The sequence below is a fragment of the Carassius gibelio genome, chromosome B19 (assembly GCF_023724105.1).
Source record: "Carassius gibelio isolate Cgi1373 ecotype wild population from Czech Republic chromosome B19, carGib1.2-hapl.c, whole genome shotgun sequence".
Lineage (NCBI taxonomy): Eukaryota > Metazoa > Chordata > Actinopteri > Cypriniformes > Cyprinidae > Carassius > Carassius gibelio.
Window position 1 is genome coordinate 25,333,342 of NC_068414.1, and position 15,402 is coordinate 25,348,743.

At 37.7% G+C, this 15,402-nt stretch overlaps 1 protein-coding gene across 4 annotated transcripts in view; it reads left to right on the forward strand.

Annotated features, from left to right (window-relative positions):
* Positions 1-1,022: 1,022 nt before the first annotated feature.
* Positions 1,023-15,402, forward strand: part of LOC127979531 (ephrin type-A receptor 7) — a 133,786-nt gene continuing 119,406 nt past the window's right edge. For all 4 annotated transcript variants that reach the window (XR_008158805.1, XR_008158806.1, XM_052585054.1 and 1 more), the window contains exon 1: positions 1,023-1,188. Coding sequence is in view for 2 of the 4 variants with exons in the window: in XM_052585054.1 (XP_052441014.1) it covers positions 1,113-1,188 (76 nt within the window). In the remaining 2 variants the exon portion in view is untranslated. The remainder of the gene's footprint in view (positions 1,189-15,402) is intronic.

Genomic DNA, 15,402 nt, shown 5'->3' on the forward strand with positions numbered 1-15,402 from the left:
AAATTGTGTGCATGTCCATATCCCGTAGGACCCAGAGATTAAATTTTTTATTGAATGCTGTGATTCAGTGATGCTCCACTCTAAAAATTTGCCTTCACATCATAGGAGAGAATTTGGACCGACAAAGGTTCCTTACCATCTTTACTCCATCAGACAGCAAGAATCATATATTCCATGTGTACTTTATCAGCATGGAGACTGAATTGTGTCATTTCTTTGACTGACATAAATAGAATTGCAGAATGTTTGGCTGCCAGACTGAGCTCTCTGTTGGTCAGTGCTGTTAGCAATGGCATGGATTTCTATAGAAATGCTTGGATTTTGCATCAGCGGCTGTAACTTTGTCTCCACCTTTAAAGCTTTAATAGGCAAGTATGCACTAACATACATTAAAAATGTTGATGAAATACATTTTTAATTTGAACTCATTAATTTACGAGTTTAAAGCATGTTTGGGGATGCAGTCCCCTTATAATTTCTTGTAAATTTAATAATAAAAAATAAATGTATTTCATGGGAAACTATAAAAATAACATTAATCTTAATATATGCCTAGGCCTATAATATATGATATCTTATAATTAATATATAATATTTATAATTATAAAACCACAAAAAAATGAACTTTTAACACCAGGATATCACATTATTATAATATAATTTGTAAGGAATCTCAGTGGACCGCTCACAGCTCTCAGACGCTATGTCCTTCAACCTTGAGAACTTACTTTTCAATTTATTTAATAAAAAGAAAAAGAAATGAATAAACGCCGTGTAATCAGTAGCTTTTTGTCATTTGAGCTAAAGATAACCAAATTTCATCATTTTCACCACCGCTTCCCATTCAAGGGGGAGTAACTCTGTGCGGTGGAATTTTATCAGACGTGATCTGATTGGCCTTCCGCTAATCCCCCCTTCTCAGAACTAATATTCCATTGGACGTTCTCACTGTCAATCAGGCTGTCTGTGCCTGCCCACCGGTGGCGCCAAATAAGGCACATAGTACCGCTGTGTGTGTCAGTAGCCCGGACGGCTCCGTCTCATCCTGCACTGTGAGTCAAGCGTGCTCGGCTGCGACATGACCAGAGCCCCGCAGTCCTGGCCATTCAAATATGGAGCAGTTTAAAGCGATCATTTCGGTGCTTTGGATATTATTGTTCAACAGAAATGAATCCCGTGCAGAGGAAGGTATGTGTCTTCATAGTTGTTTAGACGCCAGGTAAATTGTTTCCATACATGGCGTGAAGTGTCTAGTGAAAGTATAACTCTCACTGCAGGTGTGTGATTTTCATATTCCGGCTCTGTAAAGTTTATAAACAGACACAGAGAGGACTGAATCAGTGATAATTTTGCATTATGAGAAGCTTTGATTAAAACGGAAGTCGAAATGACATTCGGCGTGCTTTTAAAAACAATAATCCTAAGGAATCCGACATTGACAAGCTGCAACAATGTGTTGTTTAAGTGGAAAATGTTCATAAATATATAGTTGAAAATAAATGCATATGGTTTTGTGTTTGAATTGCTTAGTTAGGCTCCTAAAACAAGCAAATCACAGTAAATTGTTGGTTGTGTTTTGTTTCCAAACAAAATTGTCTATATAAACAAAAGTGTTGTAATAGGGAGGTTAAAATGACAAGATTACTCTGTTTAAAATAAAAAAGATACTTAGAAAATCGTACTGTGTGTGTGTGTGTGTGTGTGTGTGTGTATGTATATATGTATATATATATATATATATATATATATATATATATATATATATATATATATATATATATATATATATATATATATATATATATATTTCTAATGATCTTTATTTTAAAAAATAAAATTTATATTTTTCTGTTTTGTCGTAATCTGTTTATTCTTTTTTTTTTCTTTGTCTTGTCATGTCTTCCTTTTTCCGCTGTCATTTTAATCTCTTTATTATAATACTACAAAAGCAGATTTGAATAGATCAGGCTGTTATACGGGATTCACAATAGGTGCTTTTCTGACTGTGCTACTCCTGGTGGGATTGTTTGACAGTCATGAAAGCTTCAGCAGTTTTGATGCCAGTCTGTCGCATTAGGCTCAGGTGAGGTCAACTAAGCGTCCTAATGAGTGGCATGGCACAGAGAGGGAAAGAACAGATAATAGCTGCGTCCCTTCAGGCTCTTTGGCTTTGCTGAAGAAGCCCAGCTGAGCCAGGCTGCTCTCTCTTGCTTTTTTTCCCCTGCTTGCACTCTCGTACACAATGCTCTCATGTGCACATGGCTGAACTCTGCCAGCCACTGTCCGTCCTCTGCTGGAATGTTGGTCGACTGGATTAGAATCGGTGCCTTAATGAATGTTTTGACAGCGATTAATTGCTGTGAAAGCAATGTGTTGTGAAAGGCCTTGTGTGGCTGCAGTGATATGGACGTTTTCTGATTGAGCTGAATGTGTTCTCACTGTACGGAGAACCTCTTTGTCCACAATTGCATCCCAGTCCTGCTGCGTCGGTTCTCTTTGTATTCAGCCCCACTGTATTCTCTCTATATTCGGTCGCTGACAGGTGGAATTCAGACAGGATGAGAGCTCTTTGTTGGTGCACATTATACAAAGAGCTTACCTAAAAGTCAAATTTGTCGTCATTTACTTACCCTCGTGCAATTTCTAAGCATAGAATAGCACGTCATCTATTTTAAGGTTTATTTAGGGTCAACAAGATTTATTTTTAAATAATTAATATTTTGCATTGTAAGGATGCATTAAATTGATTAAAAGTATAACATTTATAAAGATTCAAAAAATATATTTTTGATAAATGCTGTTATTGTGAACATTCTTTTTGCAAATATTAAGTATTAATATCAACGTTGATAATAGAAGAAGTTTCACGAGCACCAAATTAGCATATTTGATTGATTTCTGAGGGACACAGTGAGTCTGTTTTGCCGTCTCAGGAATTAATTACATTTTAAAATGCATCATGATAGAAAACAGTTATTTTAAATTATAACATAAATAAATATAAATATTTTAAATAATAATATTTCACATTCACAATCTTACTAAATTTTTGATTTAAAAAATGCAGCTTTAGTGAGCATAAGAGAGGTCTCTGAAAAACATTTTTGTTTACTTTCAATTTTATCATGGGAAAAGCTGCATAAACATTCTCTCACGCTTGCTCCGTCCAGCTCATTTCTTTTTCTTTTCCTTTTCCCGTGTCCTTTCCCATTCCCCAAAGCGCAGGTGTCTTGCCTCACATAGTCGGTTGGAGGTGGAGGCCCCTCATTCCTGACCCTTCAGCCTTAACGCACCTTGGCATCTCATTGTGGGCTTATTTACTGCTTTTTAGTGGGTTTGCAGTTGTGGCCATGTGCCGTCACATCTGCCGCGTTGGTCATGCTGTTCCTGTGCCGTTTAAGTACTCTGTCAGGGTGCAATTCAGAAGATATGAGGGCACTTACCTAGGAAAGCTTTATACGCCTGTCATCTCTGTGCTGGCTTCCATCAACAGACTCTGCCAAACTCCTCCTAAATGGCATTATGCTCTGAGTTTTTGGCAGAAGTGTAAAATCTGGACTCGGGCTCTGAATGTGTTAACAGTCTGCCAAAATTGTCATTTATCGATTCAAACAAAGAACAGTTAGCATGGAAAATCATTTATGAAAAGCATGATTTTTAGTCCTGGCTAATGGTGACGGGTTAGACTGTCGGATGTCCGTGCTTGCGGTGCCTGTACTTGTTGTTGAAGGTGGCAGCCGGACTGTGCGGGCAAGGTTAGAGCGATTTGTGAGGTTGGCAGGCGTAACTGTGATATCTAGGAGTTTATTTAGTAGGCTGTTGTGATGTGTGGACTCACAATGAGCAAGAAGGAAAGGGAAAAGAAAACAATGAGGCCTGGAGACAGGAGATGGCTGTGTCTGAAAGTAGAAAAATGCTGTTTGGTAGGCAGTGTATGGAGGTAGAAAGGTGAGCAGTTTCCGAATTTAATGTGCATCATTGTGCATCATCCTAGCTCTATTTTAGCAGCCTAACTGCCTTCTGTGGCAGCATCCTAACTGAAACAGAACCACATAAGCGATTGATCGGAACGCTCTGTATAGGCAGTGACTTGTGCATCATAGGAATAGTGTCATGGAAGACAACTAAAAATGTATTTCATCCAGGCGATGTGACCGGAATGACGCAATATTGACATTAAATAAATAAAAGTAAAACAATCTGTTTTAAATGATTGAGAAGCTGTTTTTATTAAGAATTTTGTTATCATAATCTTCAAAAATGCAACTTTTAACTATGCATTCTAAGATCACATTCTTTCTAAATGAAGGGTAAATGCAGTGGTGCCCCTAAATTTGACCTTAAGAAAGGAAACAATATTACTTTACAATATTACAATTGCAATATTATATTTTTCTAACATCATTATCATTGCCAAGAGGATTCGAAATAACAGAATTATCACAATATCTAAAAAAAAAAAAATGCTATAAAGTCAATTGCATCTTTGATGTTTTGTTTTCTCTTTTTTTGACTTATGAATCACCCTCAAAATATGAATTTAGTTAAGAGAAGAGTGAGTTTGTAATTAGAACTCTACAAAAGCGCTCAAAAAGAACTTCCTGCAGACTGATGTGTCTAACATTTTTATGGAACCCAAAGGTCAGATACATTTTATGGGTCAAGTGTCTTGCTTTTGTCTATCATCTCCAACATGATTTTATGGGTCAGTAATAACTACATACTGTTATTGTCTTTTTTACATTTTTTCATAAGTGGGAACCAACCTAAAGGTGCAACACTGCCACCTACTAGGGATAAAACGATTCGATTCGATTCACGATTTGATTTGATTCACAATTTAATTTTTTACAAAATGAGTTTGACAAGTTATAATTAAATGTGTCCTTTCATCATTGCTTAAAAATGCTTCAGGGTTCTTTGTTAAATCAAAATATAACACTATAATAATGTACTAATATATTGCTTGCATATAATTGCTCTTTTGTTAGTTTTGATTGTTTCTATTTTCCTTATTCTTTTGGAACAGTCTTCAAACTTAAGCAAATATTTAATGATTACAGTGCTTAATTTTTTTTTTAGAAGTGTAAAAACATGAAAAAATAACTTAAGTACATTTTCAACTCACTCAAATTTCTTTTAGAATTTGCTTGAATTTATTAAAGATGTCATGGAAGTGCGTCTGAAACCATTTTCATTAGGAAGACACTATAACTGTCTCTTAAAGGGGGGGGGGGGTGAAATGCTCGTTTTCACCCAATATCCTGTTAATCTTGAGTACCTATAGAGTAGTACTGCATCCTTCATAACTCCAAAAAGTCTTTAGTTTTATTATATTCATAAGAGAAAGATAGTCTGTACTGATTTTTCCCAGAAAAACACGACCGGCTGGAGGCGTGACGTGTGGGCGAAGCTACAGAATCACGAGCTCCAGTAGGCTTTTGCGTTGAGAGCGTTTGGAAGCTGTGACATTACCGTGAGGACATAAACAACCAAAACAAACCATGGCTAACAGTCAGATTCAGCGTATATTTATGATCCAGAATCAGATCCAGAGGCTGAAATTTAACAAGAGCAGCATCAGCAACGGCGTCTCTATGTGGTATGTACTGAAACTGTATAAATTTGCTTATTGGTTTTGGAAAATGACTAAGTTCCACTTTGTCATCTTTTTTTTTTTTTTTAAGCTGTACATGTGGAAAGTGCAGTTTGATGACAACATCGCACGTTGTTTACTTGATGTGCTTACGCGCCGATTAAGTTAACAACACAGAGATATTTGAAGCAGTTTTACTCACTGCATGCGGTTCCAACACACGATCGTGACCCTTTTTCGTTGGGACTGCATTATCCTTAAGAAATAAACGATGTGCAATCCGAAATGCAGGGAACAAACAAAAACACTTGCACAACTCCGTTGATGCTCTGTAAAAATAAACTCCGTCCACTGGTCCCTTAATACTGTTTTTTTTTGGGGGGGTAATCTGTGCAGGGTTGTCTTGTCCTGGCAACCAAAAACACACTTCTTTTGTGACATTTCGCGACGCTCTCGCTCTGATCAGTGAATGAATGTCTGTGCTCTCAGTGCTCTGCTATACGGGAGCGCGCGTTCTTCCGGGAGAAGTGCCCTAAGGACCCATATAAGGAAATTCCGCTCCATCTAACGTCACACAGAGCCATACTCGAAAAAAACTTTCCGAAACTTGTGACAAACCGGAAGGAGTATTTTTGGAACAGAAATACTCCTTCAAACATACAACTTAATTTTTGAAACGTTGTCCATGTTTAGCATGGGAATCCAACTCTTTAACAGTATAAAAAAACTCAGTATGCATGAAATAGCATTTCACCCCCCCTTTAAGTCATTGACTGACTGGGCAGCCGATGTTGGTCTTATAGTCATGATTACCCATAATACCCTGTGTGGATGTCATAAGAGAATCGTTGCTTGCTATCTGGTAATTAAGCTTGATTTGTTTCCTCACAAATTGACCAAGTCGCGTATTGAGTGAAACCTTGCGGATCGATGCTGCATTGTTCTCTGCAGCTTTAGGAGAAGGGTCAACGGGATTCATCTTCGTTCCCTGTGAGGACACGTTTCTGCTGGATCTGCAGGAATGCCCCTGGAGGCTGAGGCACATCTGAGGTGGTTTTGTGAAGGGGATGGATGGTTTTATTACCAGGAGAATATGGATGTTTCTGGAATGCAATGCAGCTTAATAAAGGTGAAAAATGAAACGTACTTTATGCGGTCAGTGTTGGATGAACATAGAAAACCAACCAGCAGAATGCTTGATTGTCCTTCCGGCTGCATTGTGTGGTTGTTTTTGAATATTTATCTATTTACAGCGCTGGAATGTGTCAGACAGCTGGCAAAGAACACGCTGTGTATGTACCTGACCTATTGTGCTGATCTTTATATTTAAAGCACTCTAGACAAGCATCTCCTCTGTGAAAATAGGTTGTTTGTTCTCCCATTTTCTAAATGTGGTTCAGTTTCTTGACTGTAATATCGATATTAGGGATGATGAAGGGGACAGGTTTGCTTTCGGAGGTGCGGAGGGCCGCTGACATGCAGATGTGAACTTATGTAAGACTCCAGACCCCAGGCTCTTTTAAAGGTTTAATTAATAAGACAAAGAGTAAATGTTGCTTTTCTCTGGCTATGCAATAAAATTGTTTCATGTTTAGAGCTGAACATACTTTTTGCAAGGTCCACAATTTTTTCCTAGAGCTAACTAAGGACAGAGGTATTGATCTCGGGTCATCTTCTCTCCAGGCACCTGACCATCTGTAGATCTGGGGGAAAACGGATTTAATGAAAGCCGATAGCTGACTTGAATTTGCATACGAAATGCCACAGTTTTGTTTTGTGTGGCATTTGAAAGTATTGATCAGACACATTTTGACGGTAAGAATGATGAAAATGGAACAGATAATTTTTTTGCAGATACTTTATTATTATTGTTGTGTATTATATATTTATTTATGCAAAGAAAAATCACACATGCAACTAATATAATTTTAGACTATATAGCCTACAGTATATCAAACATAAAAACTTATTTATTTAAAAGGTGGATTTCTAATGTTTGTAAATTGGAAAATTTGCATAATGCTACCCAAATGTTAAGTCAAAGATAGAAGGCATAACTTTTACTCCAGCTGTTGCCGCCACCATGTTGTAGAGACGCTGTGTTTTGTTGTGAAAGCACAACTACTTTCTTTGGTTTTCTAAAAGAGGACACAACTAGAAATCAGTGGTTAAGTTGTATTTACAACACTGTTCCAGAACAATTCATCCCAAATATTCAGATGTGTGCAGCTCATTTTCTGGAGGATGAGGACTTTTCCTGTGAGAGTAGCCTAATGCCGGTGTCGTTTTCTATAAAGTTTGGCAGTTTCAACTTTGCAAGGACAGTATGGCGCTTCTGACTCAGAGACTGTAAGTACATTTTCATATGTAAAGGATTTGCATTTTGCAACTGATGATTCAAACGTCTTGAGCAGTGTAGTGTTTGTTGTTGGTCGCTTCTCTGATCACAAATGCAGACATGGCTTTATGTTTACGCTTCATGATGCGCAACACGTTAAAAAGACAGTAAGTCATTATAATAGTAATCATGTCCCCACAGGATGCAACAAATGCCTCATTTATAATGGGTTTTATTGGTTTTGTCTTGCCACCGGACACAAGGCATCACAGTATGGTAAGGGGCGTAACATTTCCGTCACACGCTTGAGGAATTCGGCCAATCACAAAGCACTGGATAGCTGGTCAATCAATGCACACCTTGCTTTTCAGACCCATAAGCTTTGTCAAAATTGACGCATTTCAGAAAGGCGGGGCACAGAGGAGCTACAATAATCTACATTATGTGGAAAATAATGTGTTTTTTGAAACTTAAACTGCATAAACACATTACATTACATTAAATACTTAAAATAATGTTCTTTTTAGCAACGTCACATGACCCTTTTTAAGACAACCAGACTAGGTGGACAGTTGGACATGGGTTAAGTTGTCCAATCTAAGATTTAACATCATGAATATTCAAATGTTGTTCCAGGTATCTGGGTTTCATTGTTGCTCACATGATTGTTTTATTGGACCTAATGCATATCTAATAAAAAAATGCAGATGCATTAGTAGTGAATTCCATCTCAGAGCTCATAACAAAGGGCATGTGCTGCATCCCCACTGGGAAACTACTTAAACTTTCATGTTTCCTTCAGCATCCTCACAGCATTGAACAGATTAAACTGTCGCTCACCTTAAAGGCTTTTATATTTGAACCACCTGAAATGTGAAGTAGGGGTGTGAACCTACACTAGTCTCATGGTTCGGTTCGGTTGCACTGCATCCTCAATTTAATTTTTTTCTTCACTCTTATACAATTTTGTCAATAAATACAAGCAGTCAGATGTATGAAGAATACAAAATGATTCAGAAAAATGCAATATTTGTCATGAAATTCATATGTGTACTTTTATTCTTCTATTTCATCATATTGATATTTGTACTGGTATTAAATTGCACAGTTTAATGTGCAAATTTATCAGGGAGAGGAAAAACAAACACACACACACACACTATTAGGCTTTTAGTTGTCCACGTAACTTGAATCGATCTGTGGAATATGTGGTAGATGCAGGATGAGTGTATGGCATCATTAGCATAAGGATCCATCTGCTCTCTTATCGCTCTCGTGGAACTTGATATTATAAACTGATCATTCTGCGCAGCGGCACTTCAAGCCTAATGCGCCTAATGTTGCTACCGCGACAAAACACGTATGCGACAAATGACGTCAGAAAAGAATCAGTACGTTATAATTGGTTATGGTCTATTTCTAAACCGATACCTGATATCTGCATCACCATGCATTGAAGAAACTATTAATTTCGACACCCTTATTGTAAAGTGGATTTTAAGTATCCCCTGCCAGCTCATTGAGTGATGCCTGATAGACACTTAAGACACTTACAGTAATTTACTCTTTCCATTTTCCTGTCTGGTATGCCAGTTTGACATGGACTTGGAGACGGTGCCATTGGCCCCTTTGGCTCCCTCAGATGCCCGTGAAGCAGCACTCCGGTGATGTGCAAAACCCCATTAATCTTTTGAAGAGGCATTTGACCTTTCAGACTCATTAAGCGTGGCAACCTCGCACATGCCGGATATGAGCCTTCCTGCTCGCCTTCTCCATCTCCCTCTGCCCCCTTTATCAGGGCCGAGAAGGGAACAATGTTCTCTCTCCCTTCCTCACCACGTAGCTTTGACCACTGACCTGGAAAATTCCCTGACCTTTTAATGCGTGGTTTCCTGCTGATGAATAAATTCATAAATTGTATGCTTTGGCATGAAGGCTTTACTCCGTCTCCCCAGAGCCAAGATCAGGGCCACATGTTTAGTAAGCCTGACTTCTATGATTGCACTCACTCCCAGAGGTAGGAAAAGGGTTGGTGTTGTTCCAGGGGATGGACTGATAGGGTTAGTTGATGGAAGCTGCTTCAGCGGTTTAGTGCATGTGCTCCGATATTGAGTTGTGTTGCAGACTTGACTGTGTTCACATGGGACATGCTATTGTAGGGGTCTTGAGATGAGCTTAATGGTCCACTGAAGTGCTTTGAAACTATTTTATGTGTTGACGTCATTTTAACTGAAACAAGAAGACAGAGCAGCCCCGTCCCCTTTTCAACAGCCAATAGCATTTGTTCATATCACAGCTTGGGCTAGAGCTTTTGAACTCGGGAAAACCGCATTTGACAAGGTATGCCGTTCACCATACAGAAAATACAAATTCTGTGAACAAATGCCCGAGTTCAGTCACAGCTTCATCATCTATTTATAGTGTAGGGGGCGGGTGCTTCAGATTCTAGAGAGCATTTGATAGGACAGAAGGTTTGATGAGAAGCTGAAGTGCAGGGTGACATTATTCCATAATATTGGCAGAAGTGAGATACTGCAAGTTTTGAATGCTTATATCTTGTTAATAGTAATTTTGTCATTTGTTTTGGAGCACACTAGCTTATAGATAACATTGAGGCTGACATATTCATACTAAAAGCCCCAAAAATTATATTTTAATTTCACGGGGACCTTAAATTATTAAGTTGAACTGTTTTTAATTTTATGCGTCGTCTTAATAGCAAGAGCATGCTAATTAAATCACTGCGAGCGTCACGCTCGCTTCCGTGTGTGTGATAAAGGAAGTCGCGCTTCTGCTCCATTTATTAACACAGACACGCAGATCATGCAGGATTCGTATTTAAACTGATTGTTCCGGCTTAACATTTACAGATATTGGTCCATATCATGATTTGATTTAAGTGCAATGACCTATTTTTGATTAATTCATTCAAAATTTGGCAAATTCCGTGCCATTCCACGTTAAACTGTAAATTCCATTTTTATGACTGGATTCCCTCCGTGTTTTCTGCATTGCGGAAATCACAGGGCCCTAGTTGTGGTATGTCAGCTCTATCTTACAATGGACACACACCAAGACGTTCTCTTTATATTTGCCCGTGCCCTCAAATCAAAACACTGCTAACTCCTTTCGGACTCAGCGCTTGTGTCTCCTTCCGCTTTGTGGGTGATGTAAACGCGTTGTCACATTAAAAAAATCTTTGCGAAAGAACCTGACGTGAGATTTAAAATAAATGAAAAGAGGCTTCAAGGCAGAGGAATTTGCCTCGATCATTTTTTGTAATCAAGTTACTCGAGTTACTGTTCTCTAGTTCAGCCCTAGTTCAAACATTTCTAAAGTTTTTCTTATTTTTCTATATATCAGCTTTATTTCAAGTAATGAAAACGGTAACAAAAGTTAACAGTAAAAACACTGCTAATCAATTAGTTGAATTCAAATTATTATAATAAAACTGAAAAAAGGCAGCAGAAATTGCAAGGGGTAGAGATGACATTTAAAACGTAAAATAATGTTTGCTTAAAATCAGTCTTGGTGCAGCTTTTTTGAGTTTGCCAATTTAAACAAAACAAACAAATAAAAGGAACCAATCAAGAAAGGTATTGCAGGAATTCAGAATAATGGAATGACAGTATTTTTCTTTAACACTTTGTTCACAGATGATTGTGGGAGCATCTGTGAAAATGTACGCCTGTGTCATTGTTTTTTTCCTTAATGGGTTGACCGCAGTCTCCCAGGCAAATTAATCTGTATGGCTGAATCGCAAGCTCTTCAATCAGCGTGTGAAGTGTTTGGGTCTGTGTATTTCTACGTTTACTCTGATTGCAATCAAAACAACTGAGGGGGGGTCGGATTTCAGAGGCAAAGAGTGTGTGTGAGCATGTCACCAAACAGTTAACCCCAATCCAGGGTCAGCTTGAACCTCAGATTTATCAGATATAACATTGTGCATATCGTCCAGCTTGAAAAATAAAATTTACCTGATGTGTTTTTCTTTCTTCTTTTTTTATTTTTATAGTTGAACTTTTCTGTAATATCACAACTGGTGGTTCATCTATTCTAGAGGCATATACATCTTGGCACGCTTGGAATGGATACGCTGTAGAGATAACAGCTTGATTTATGTGCTTTTTTACTCTTGTTAAGATCTTGTGCGTGCTCAGACGTGCACTGTGATTGCTTTTTCAGAGTGTTTAGAAGGCTTTACGTTCTGTTCAAGAAGCTGATTTCTAAGGGCTCTGAGCTGTTTGCTGATAGAATGTTTTTTATTGCGTGATGTATTGTGGAGGTTTGGATGTTGGGCTGCAACAACTAATCGATAAAGTTTGATAATGGAAATAAATAGTTGACAGACAATAAATGTCATTTATAGATTTGTTTTTTCATGTTGTTTTTTTATAATGTTTATACTTGGAAGAATGTATAGCATGCCATGCATTTGCTTTTTGTTGTTCTACATATCTCATAATTTCTAGTCATTTGATATGAAACACAATGGCATTTTACTTTGACATCTTCAACATTGTGAAGCGCCGATTTGTAATTACACCTTCATGCTACTTGTATTCTTGCACATTAATGAAACTATTAAATAAGATAATAAATATAATCTTTATATATATATATATATATATATATATATATATATATATATATATATATATATATATAATGGCGCCATTATTTCCAGTAAAAAATGTAATATAGTAAAATATTATTACAAATTCCAATAAATGTAATTTATTCCTGTGATGGTAAAGCTGATTTTGAAGCAGTCATACTCCAGTCTTCAGTGTCACATAATCATTCAAAAATTGTAATAATATGCTGATTTGGTGCTCAAGAAACATTTCCTTTTTAGTGTTATTTAATCAATAGTATATAGGTCAATAGTATATAGGTTTATTTGTAATGACAATTGTTTGTAATATCATAATGTATCTTTAAAATAGTCTTTACTGTCTCTTTTGATCATTGTAATGCATGTTTGCTAAAATCAAAGTAATAATTTCCTAATTCTTGAGTGAACTATCCCTTTAAGTGTGTGTGTAGTGTTTGGTGATGTAATGTGTGGTCAGATGGTCAGTTGGCGAGGTGGTGTGGTTCTCTCTCTCAGGGCCAGATGGGGAGGTTCTCAGGAAGTGCCAGTTCCTCTTCTCTATCCACTCTGCGAGCCTGTCCTCACACACACACACACACACACACTCAGTTTAACGGCTGTGTGTGTGACAGTTTCACCCTTTATTTGTCCTTGTCTCTGAGGTAATTGTAGATTACTTTAGTACTCCTTGAAGGTCACCTCAAGGACAATTTAGCAGACAGGTTTCTAAATGAGAAGAAATAGGATTCACCTAGCAGGGAATGTGTGTGTGTGTTTGGCCCTTTGCTTTTTGTGCCCATGTTCCTAAGACTGTTCCTGACCCAGAATGCAGCTCATACAGTTGTGTGGATGTCAGTGAATGACTGATGGTAAGGTGGCCTTGTGTCTTTGTGTGGATGGTTGATGACACCAGTACTTCTGTTACTTTCCATTCATTACCACAGAACTCTCTCTCAAGTATGACTCAGCTATACCACAGATTTATTAAAGTTTGACATTAAGAAAAGAACCATTGACATTCCATAATGACAAACCGAATGAAAGCACAAATCCTCCAGTCATCAGTGTCACATGATATTTCATAAATCTTTCTAATATGCTGATTTGGTGCTCTGTAAACATTTAATCTTATTCTGCATTTATTTGAAATAGAAATCTATTTTGACATTATGCTAGTCTGTGCTGCCACTTTTTATCAATTAAGCTCAATACAAGTATTAATTTCTTTAAAAAAACATCTCACTGACCTCAAACCATTGAACTCTAGTGTGTCTATGCTTTATCACAGGTAGCAAAGGTGCAAATCAATGTCACCAAATGTCAACCTGAAGGCAGTGCACATAAAAGCACCGTGAATTCTTCAATGGAGAGATGGTGGGAGTTATTGATGGACATAGTTTGCATTAGGTCAGTTTGTAATGGTGTTTTAAACCTGCCAGAAAGCAGCTTCTCGGTTTGTTGCTCAGTATTTGAGAGTTCTTCTTAGTCGAAGTCAGATCACGTTCCTAGTGTTCAAATCAAAGTTCAACAAATACTTCAGAGCTGAGTCTACCAAATCTTCCAATACAACTAAAACAAAACCCAAATGCCATTGCACCTTACAAATAACACCGCAAATACAAGCATAGCAGATGTATATTATTACAACAAACAACCGCATGCTGTTGCATTACTCAGAAATCCCTGCCGGGAGTTCCTAATGCTAAAAAAATGTTGAGAATAATTTGTGAAATTTGTTATGGTTGTAAATTTTTCCTCTAAATAAATATTACATTTTAGCATATAAGATATCCTGCACCGGCATAAATAATAACTCATATCTTGTATCTTGAAAGTCCTAGTGGGTATGATTTTTAACTTACTAGTAGCAATCAATCAAACACCTTAGGAATACATTTGTAACCACCCAGATCATCCACTGCAACACCTTGAGAGCTTGATGCCTTTTCAACAACACACTAGTGACAGCTTTTGCTCAGACATGAGTCATGACCTGCATGTTCTTCAGAAATTCCAGTGTTATTATGTAACATCACATTTAGAGATGTGCTTACAGCATGTACATATGCCTTGAAATGTGCTTTTAGCTTCATTTACACAGTCTTCTGATGGTACATGCACACGTCACTCTTTTAGCTGCTCCTGCCCGGGAGAGTTCAGATGTGATGAAAAATGCACGGCTGTTCTGTGGCCTGTGCAAGCTTAGAGTTGAGAATACAGTTAAATACTGCAGCAGTCACAAAAGGCAGCGATTTAAAACACTACCTGGCTCCTTTCTTGCCCCAAGAGCCAAGACTGTGTGTATTCAAGCTATCAATCTGTCAGTATTGCTAACCCAGAGTCTGTTGCCTTAGTCTTCTTGGTAGAAAGTTTTATTCCATGTTGGTTTATGTGTGAGAGACTGGAGAACTGAGAACACCAGCTTGTTGCTGTTTTTTTTTTTTTTTTTTTTTTTTTTTGGAGCGATTGAATGGTAGCAGGCTTGCCCAAATGGACTTCCTCCTGTTTTAGGTCTGGACTCGCACGTGTGAAGACTCGTGCTTAGTGCAATGCCACTTTTTGACATTCCAAACTTGTCTGAGCTGTCTTGTTCAAATGCTTCCCATCTGTAGGCCGGACTGCTTGAAAACTAGGAGTGGAGCATTTGCATTTTAATTTGCATTCAATCACCGCTGTGTGAGTGTGTGTTTACGTGCATGTTTGCATTTATGGTGTCTTATGAAAGTTGGCTGGGGTTTTTCTGTTTTCCTTCTTACTTTATTATAGAGGCACTACAAACCTTAAATTTCAATCTGTCCATTCTGGGTGAATGTAGATGAGCCTCCCACTATCTTTTTTTCACTTGCAGTCTGTATCTTTTTTACTTTCCAT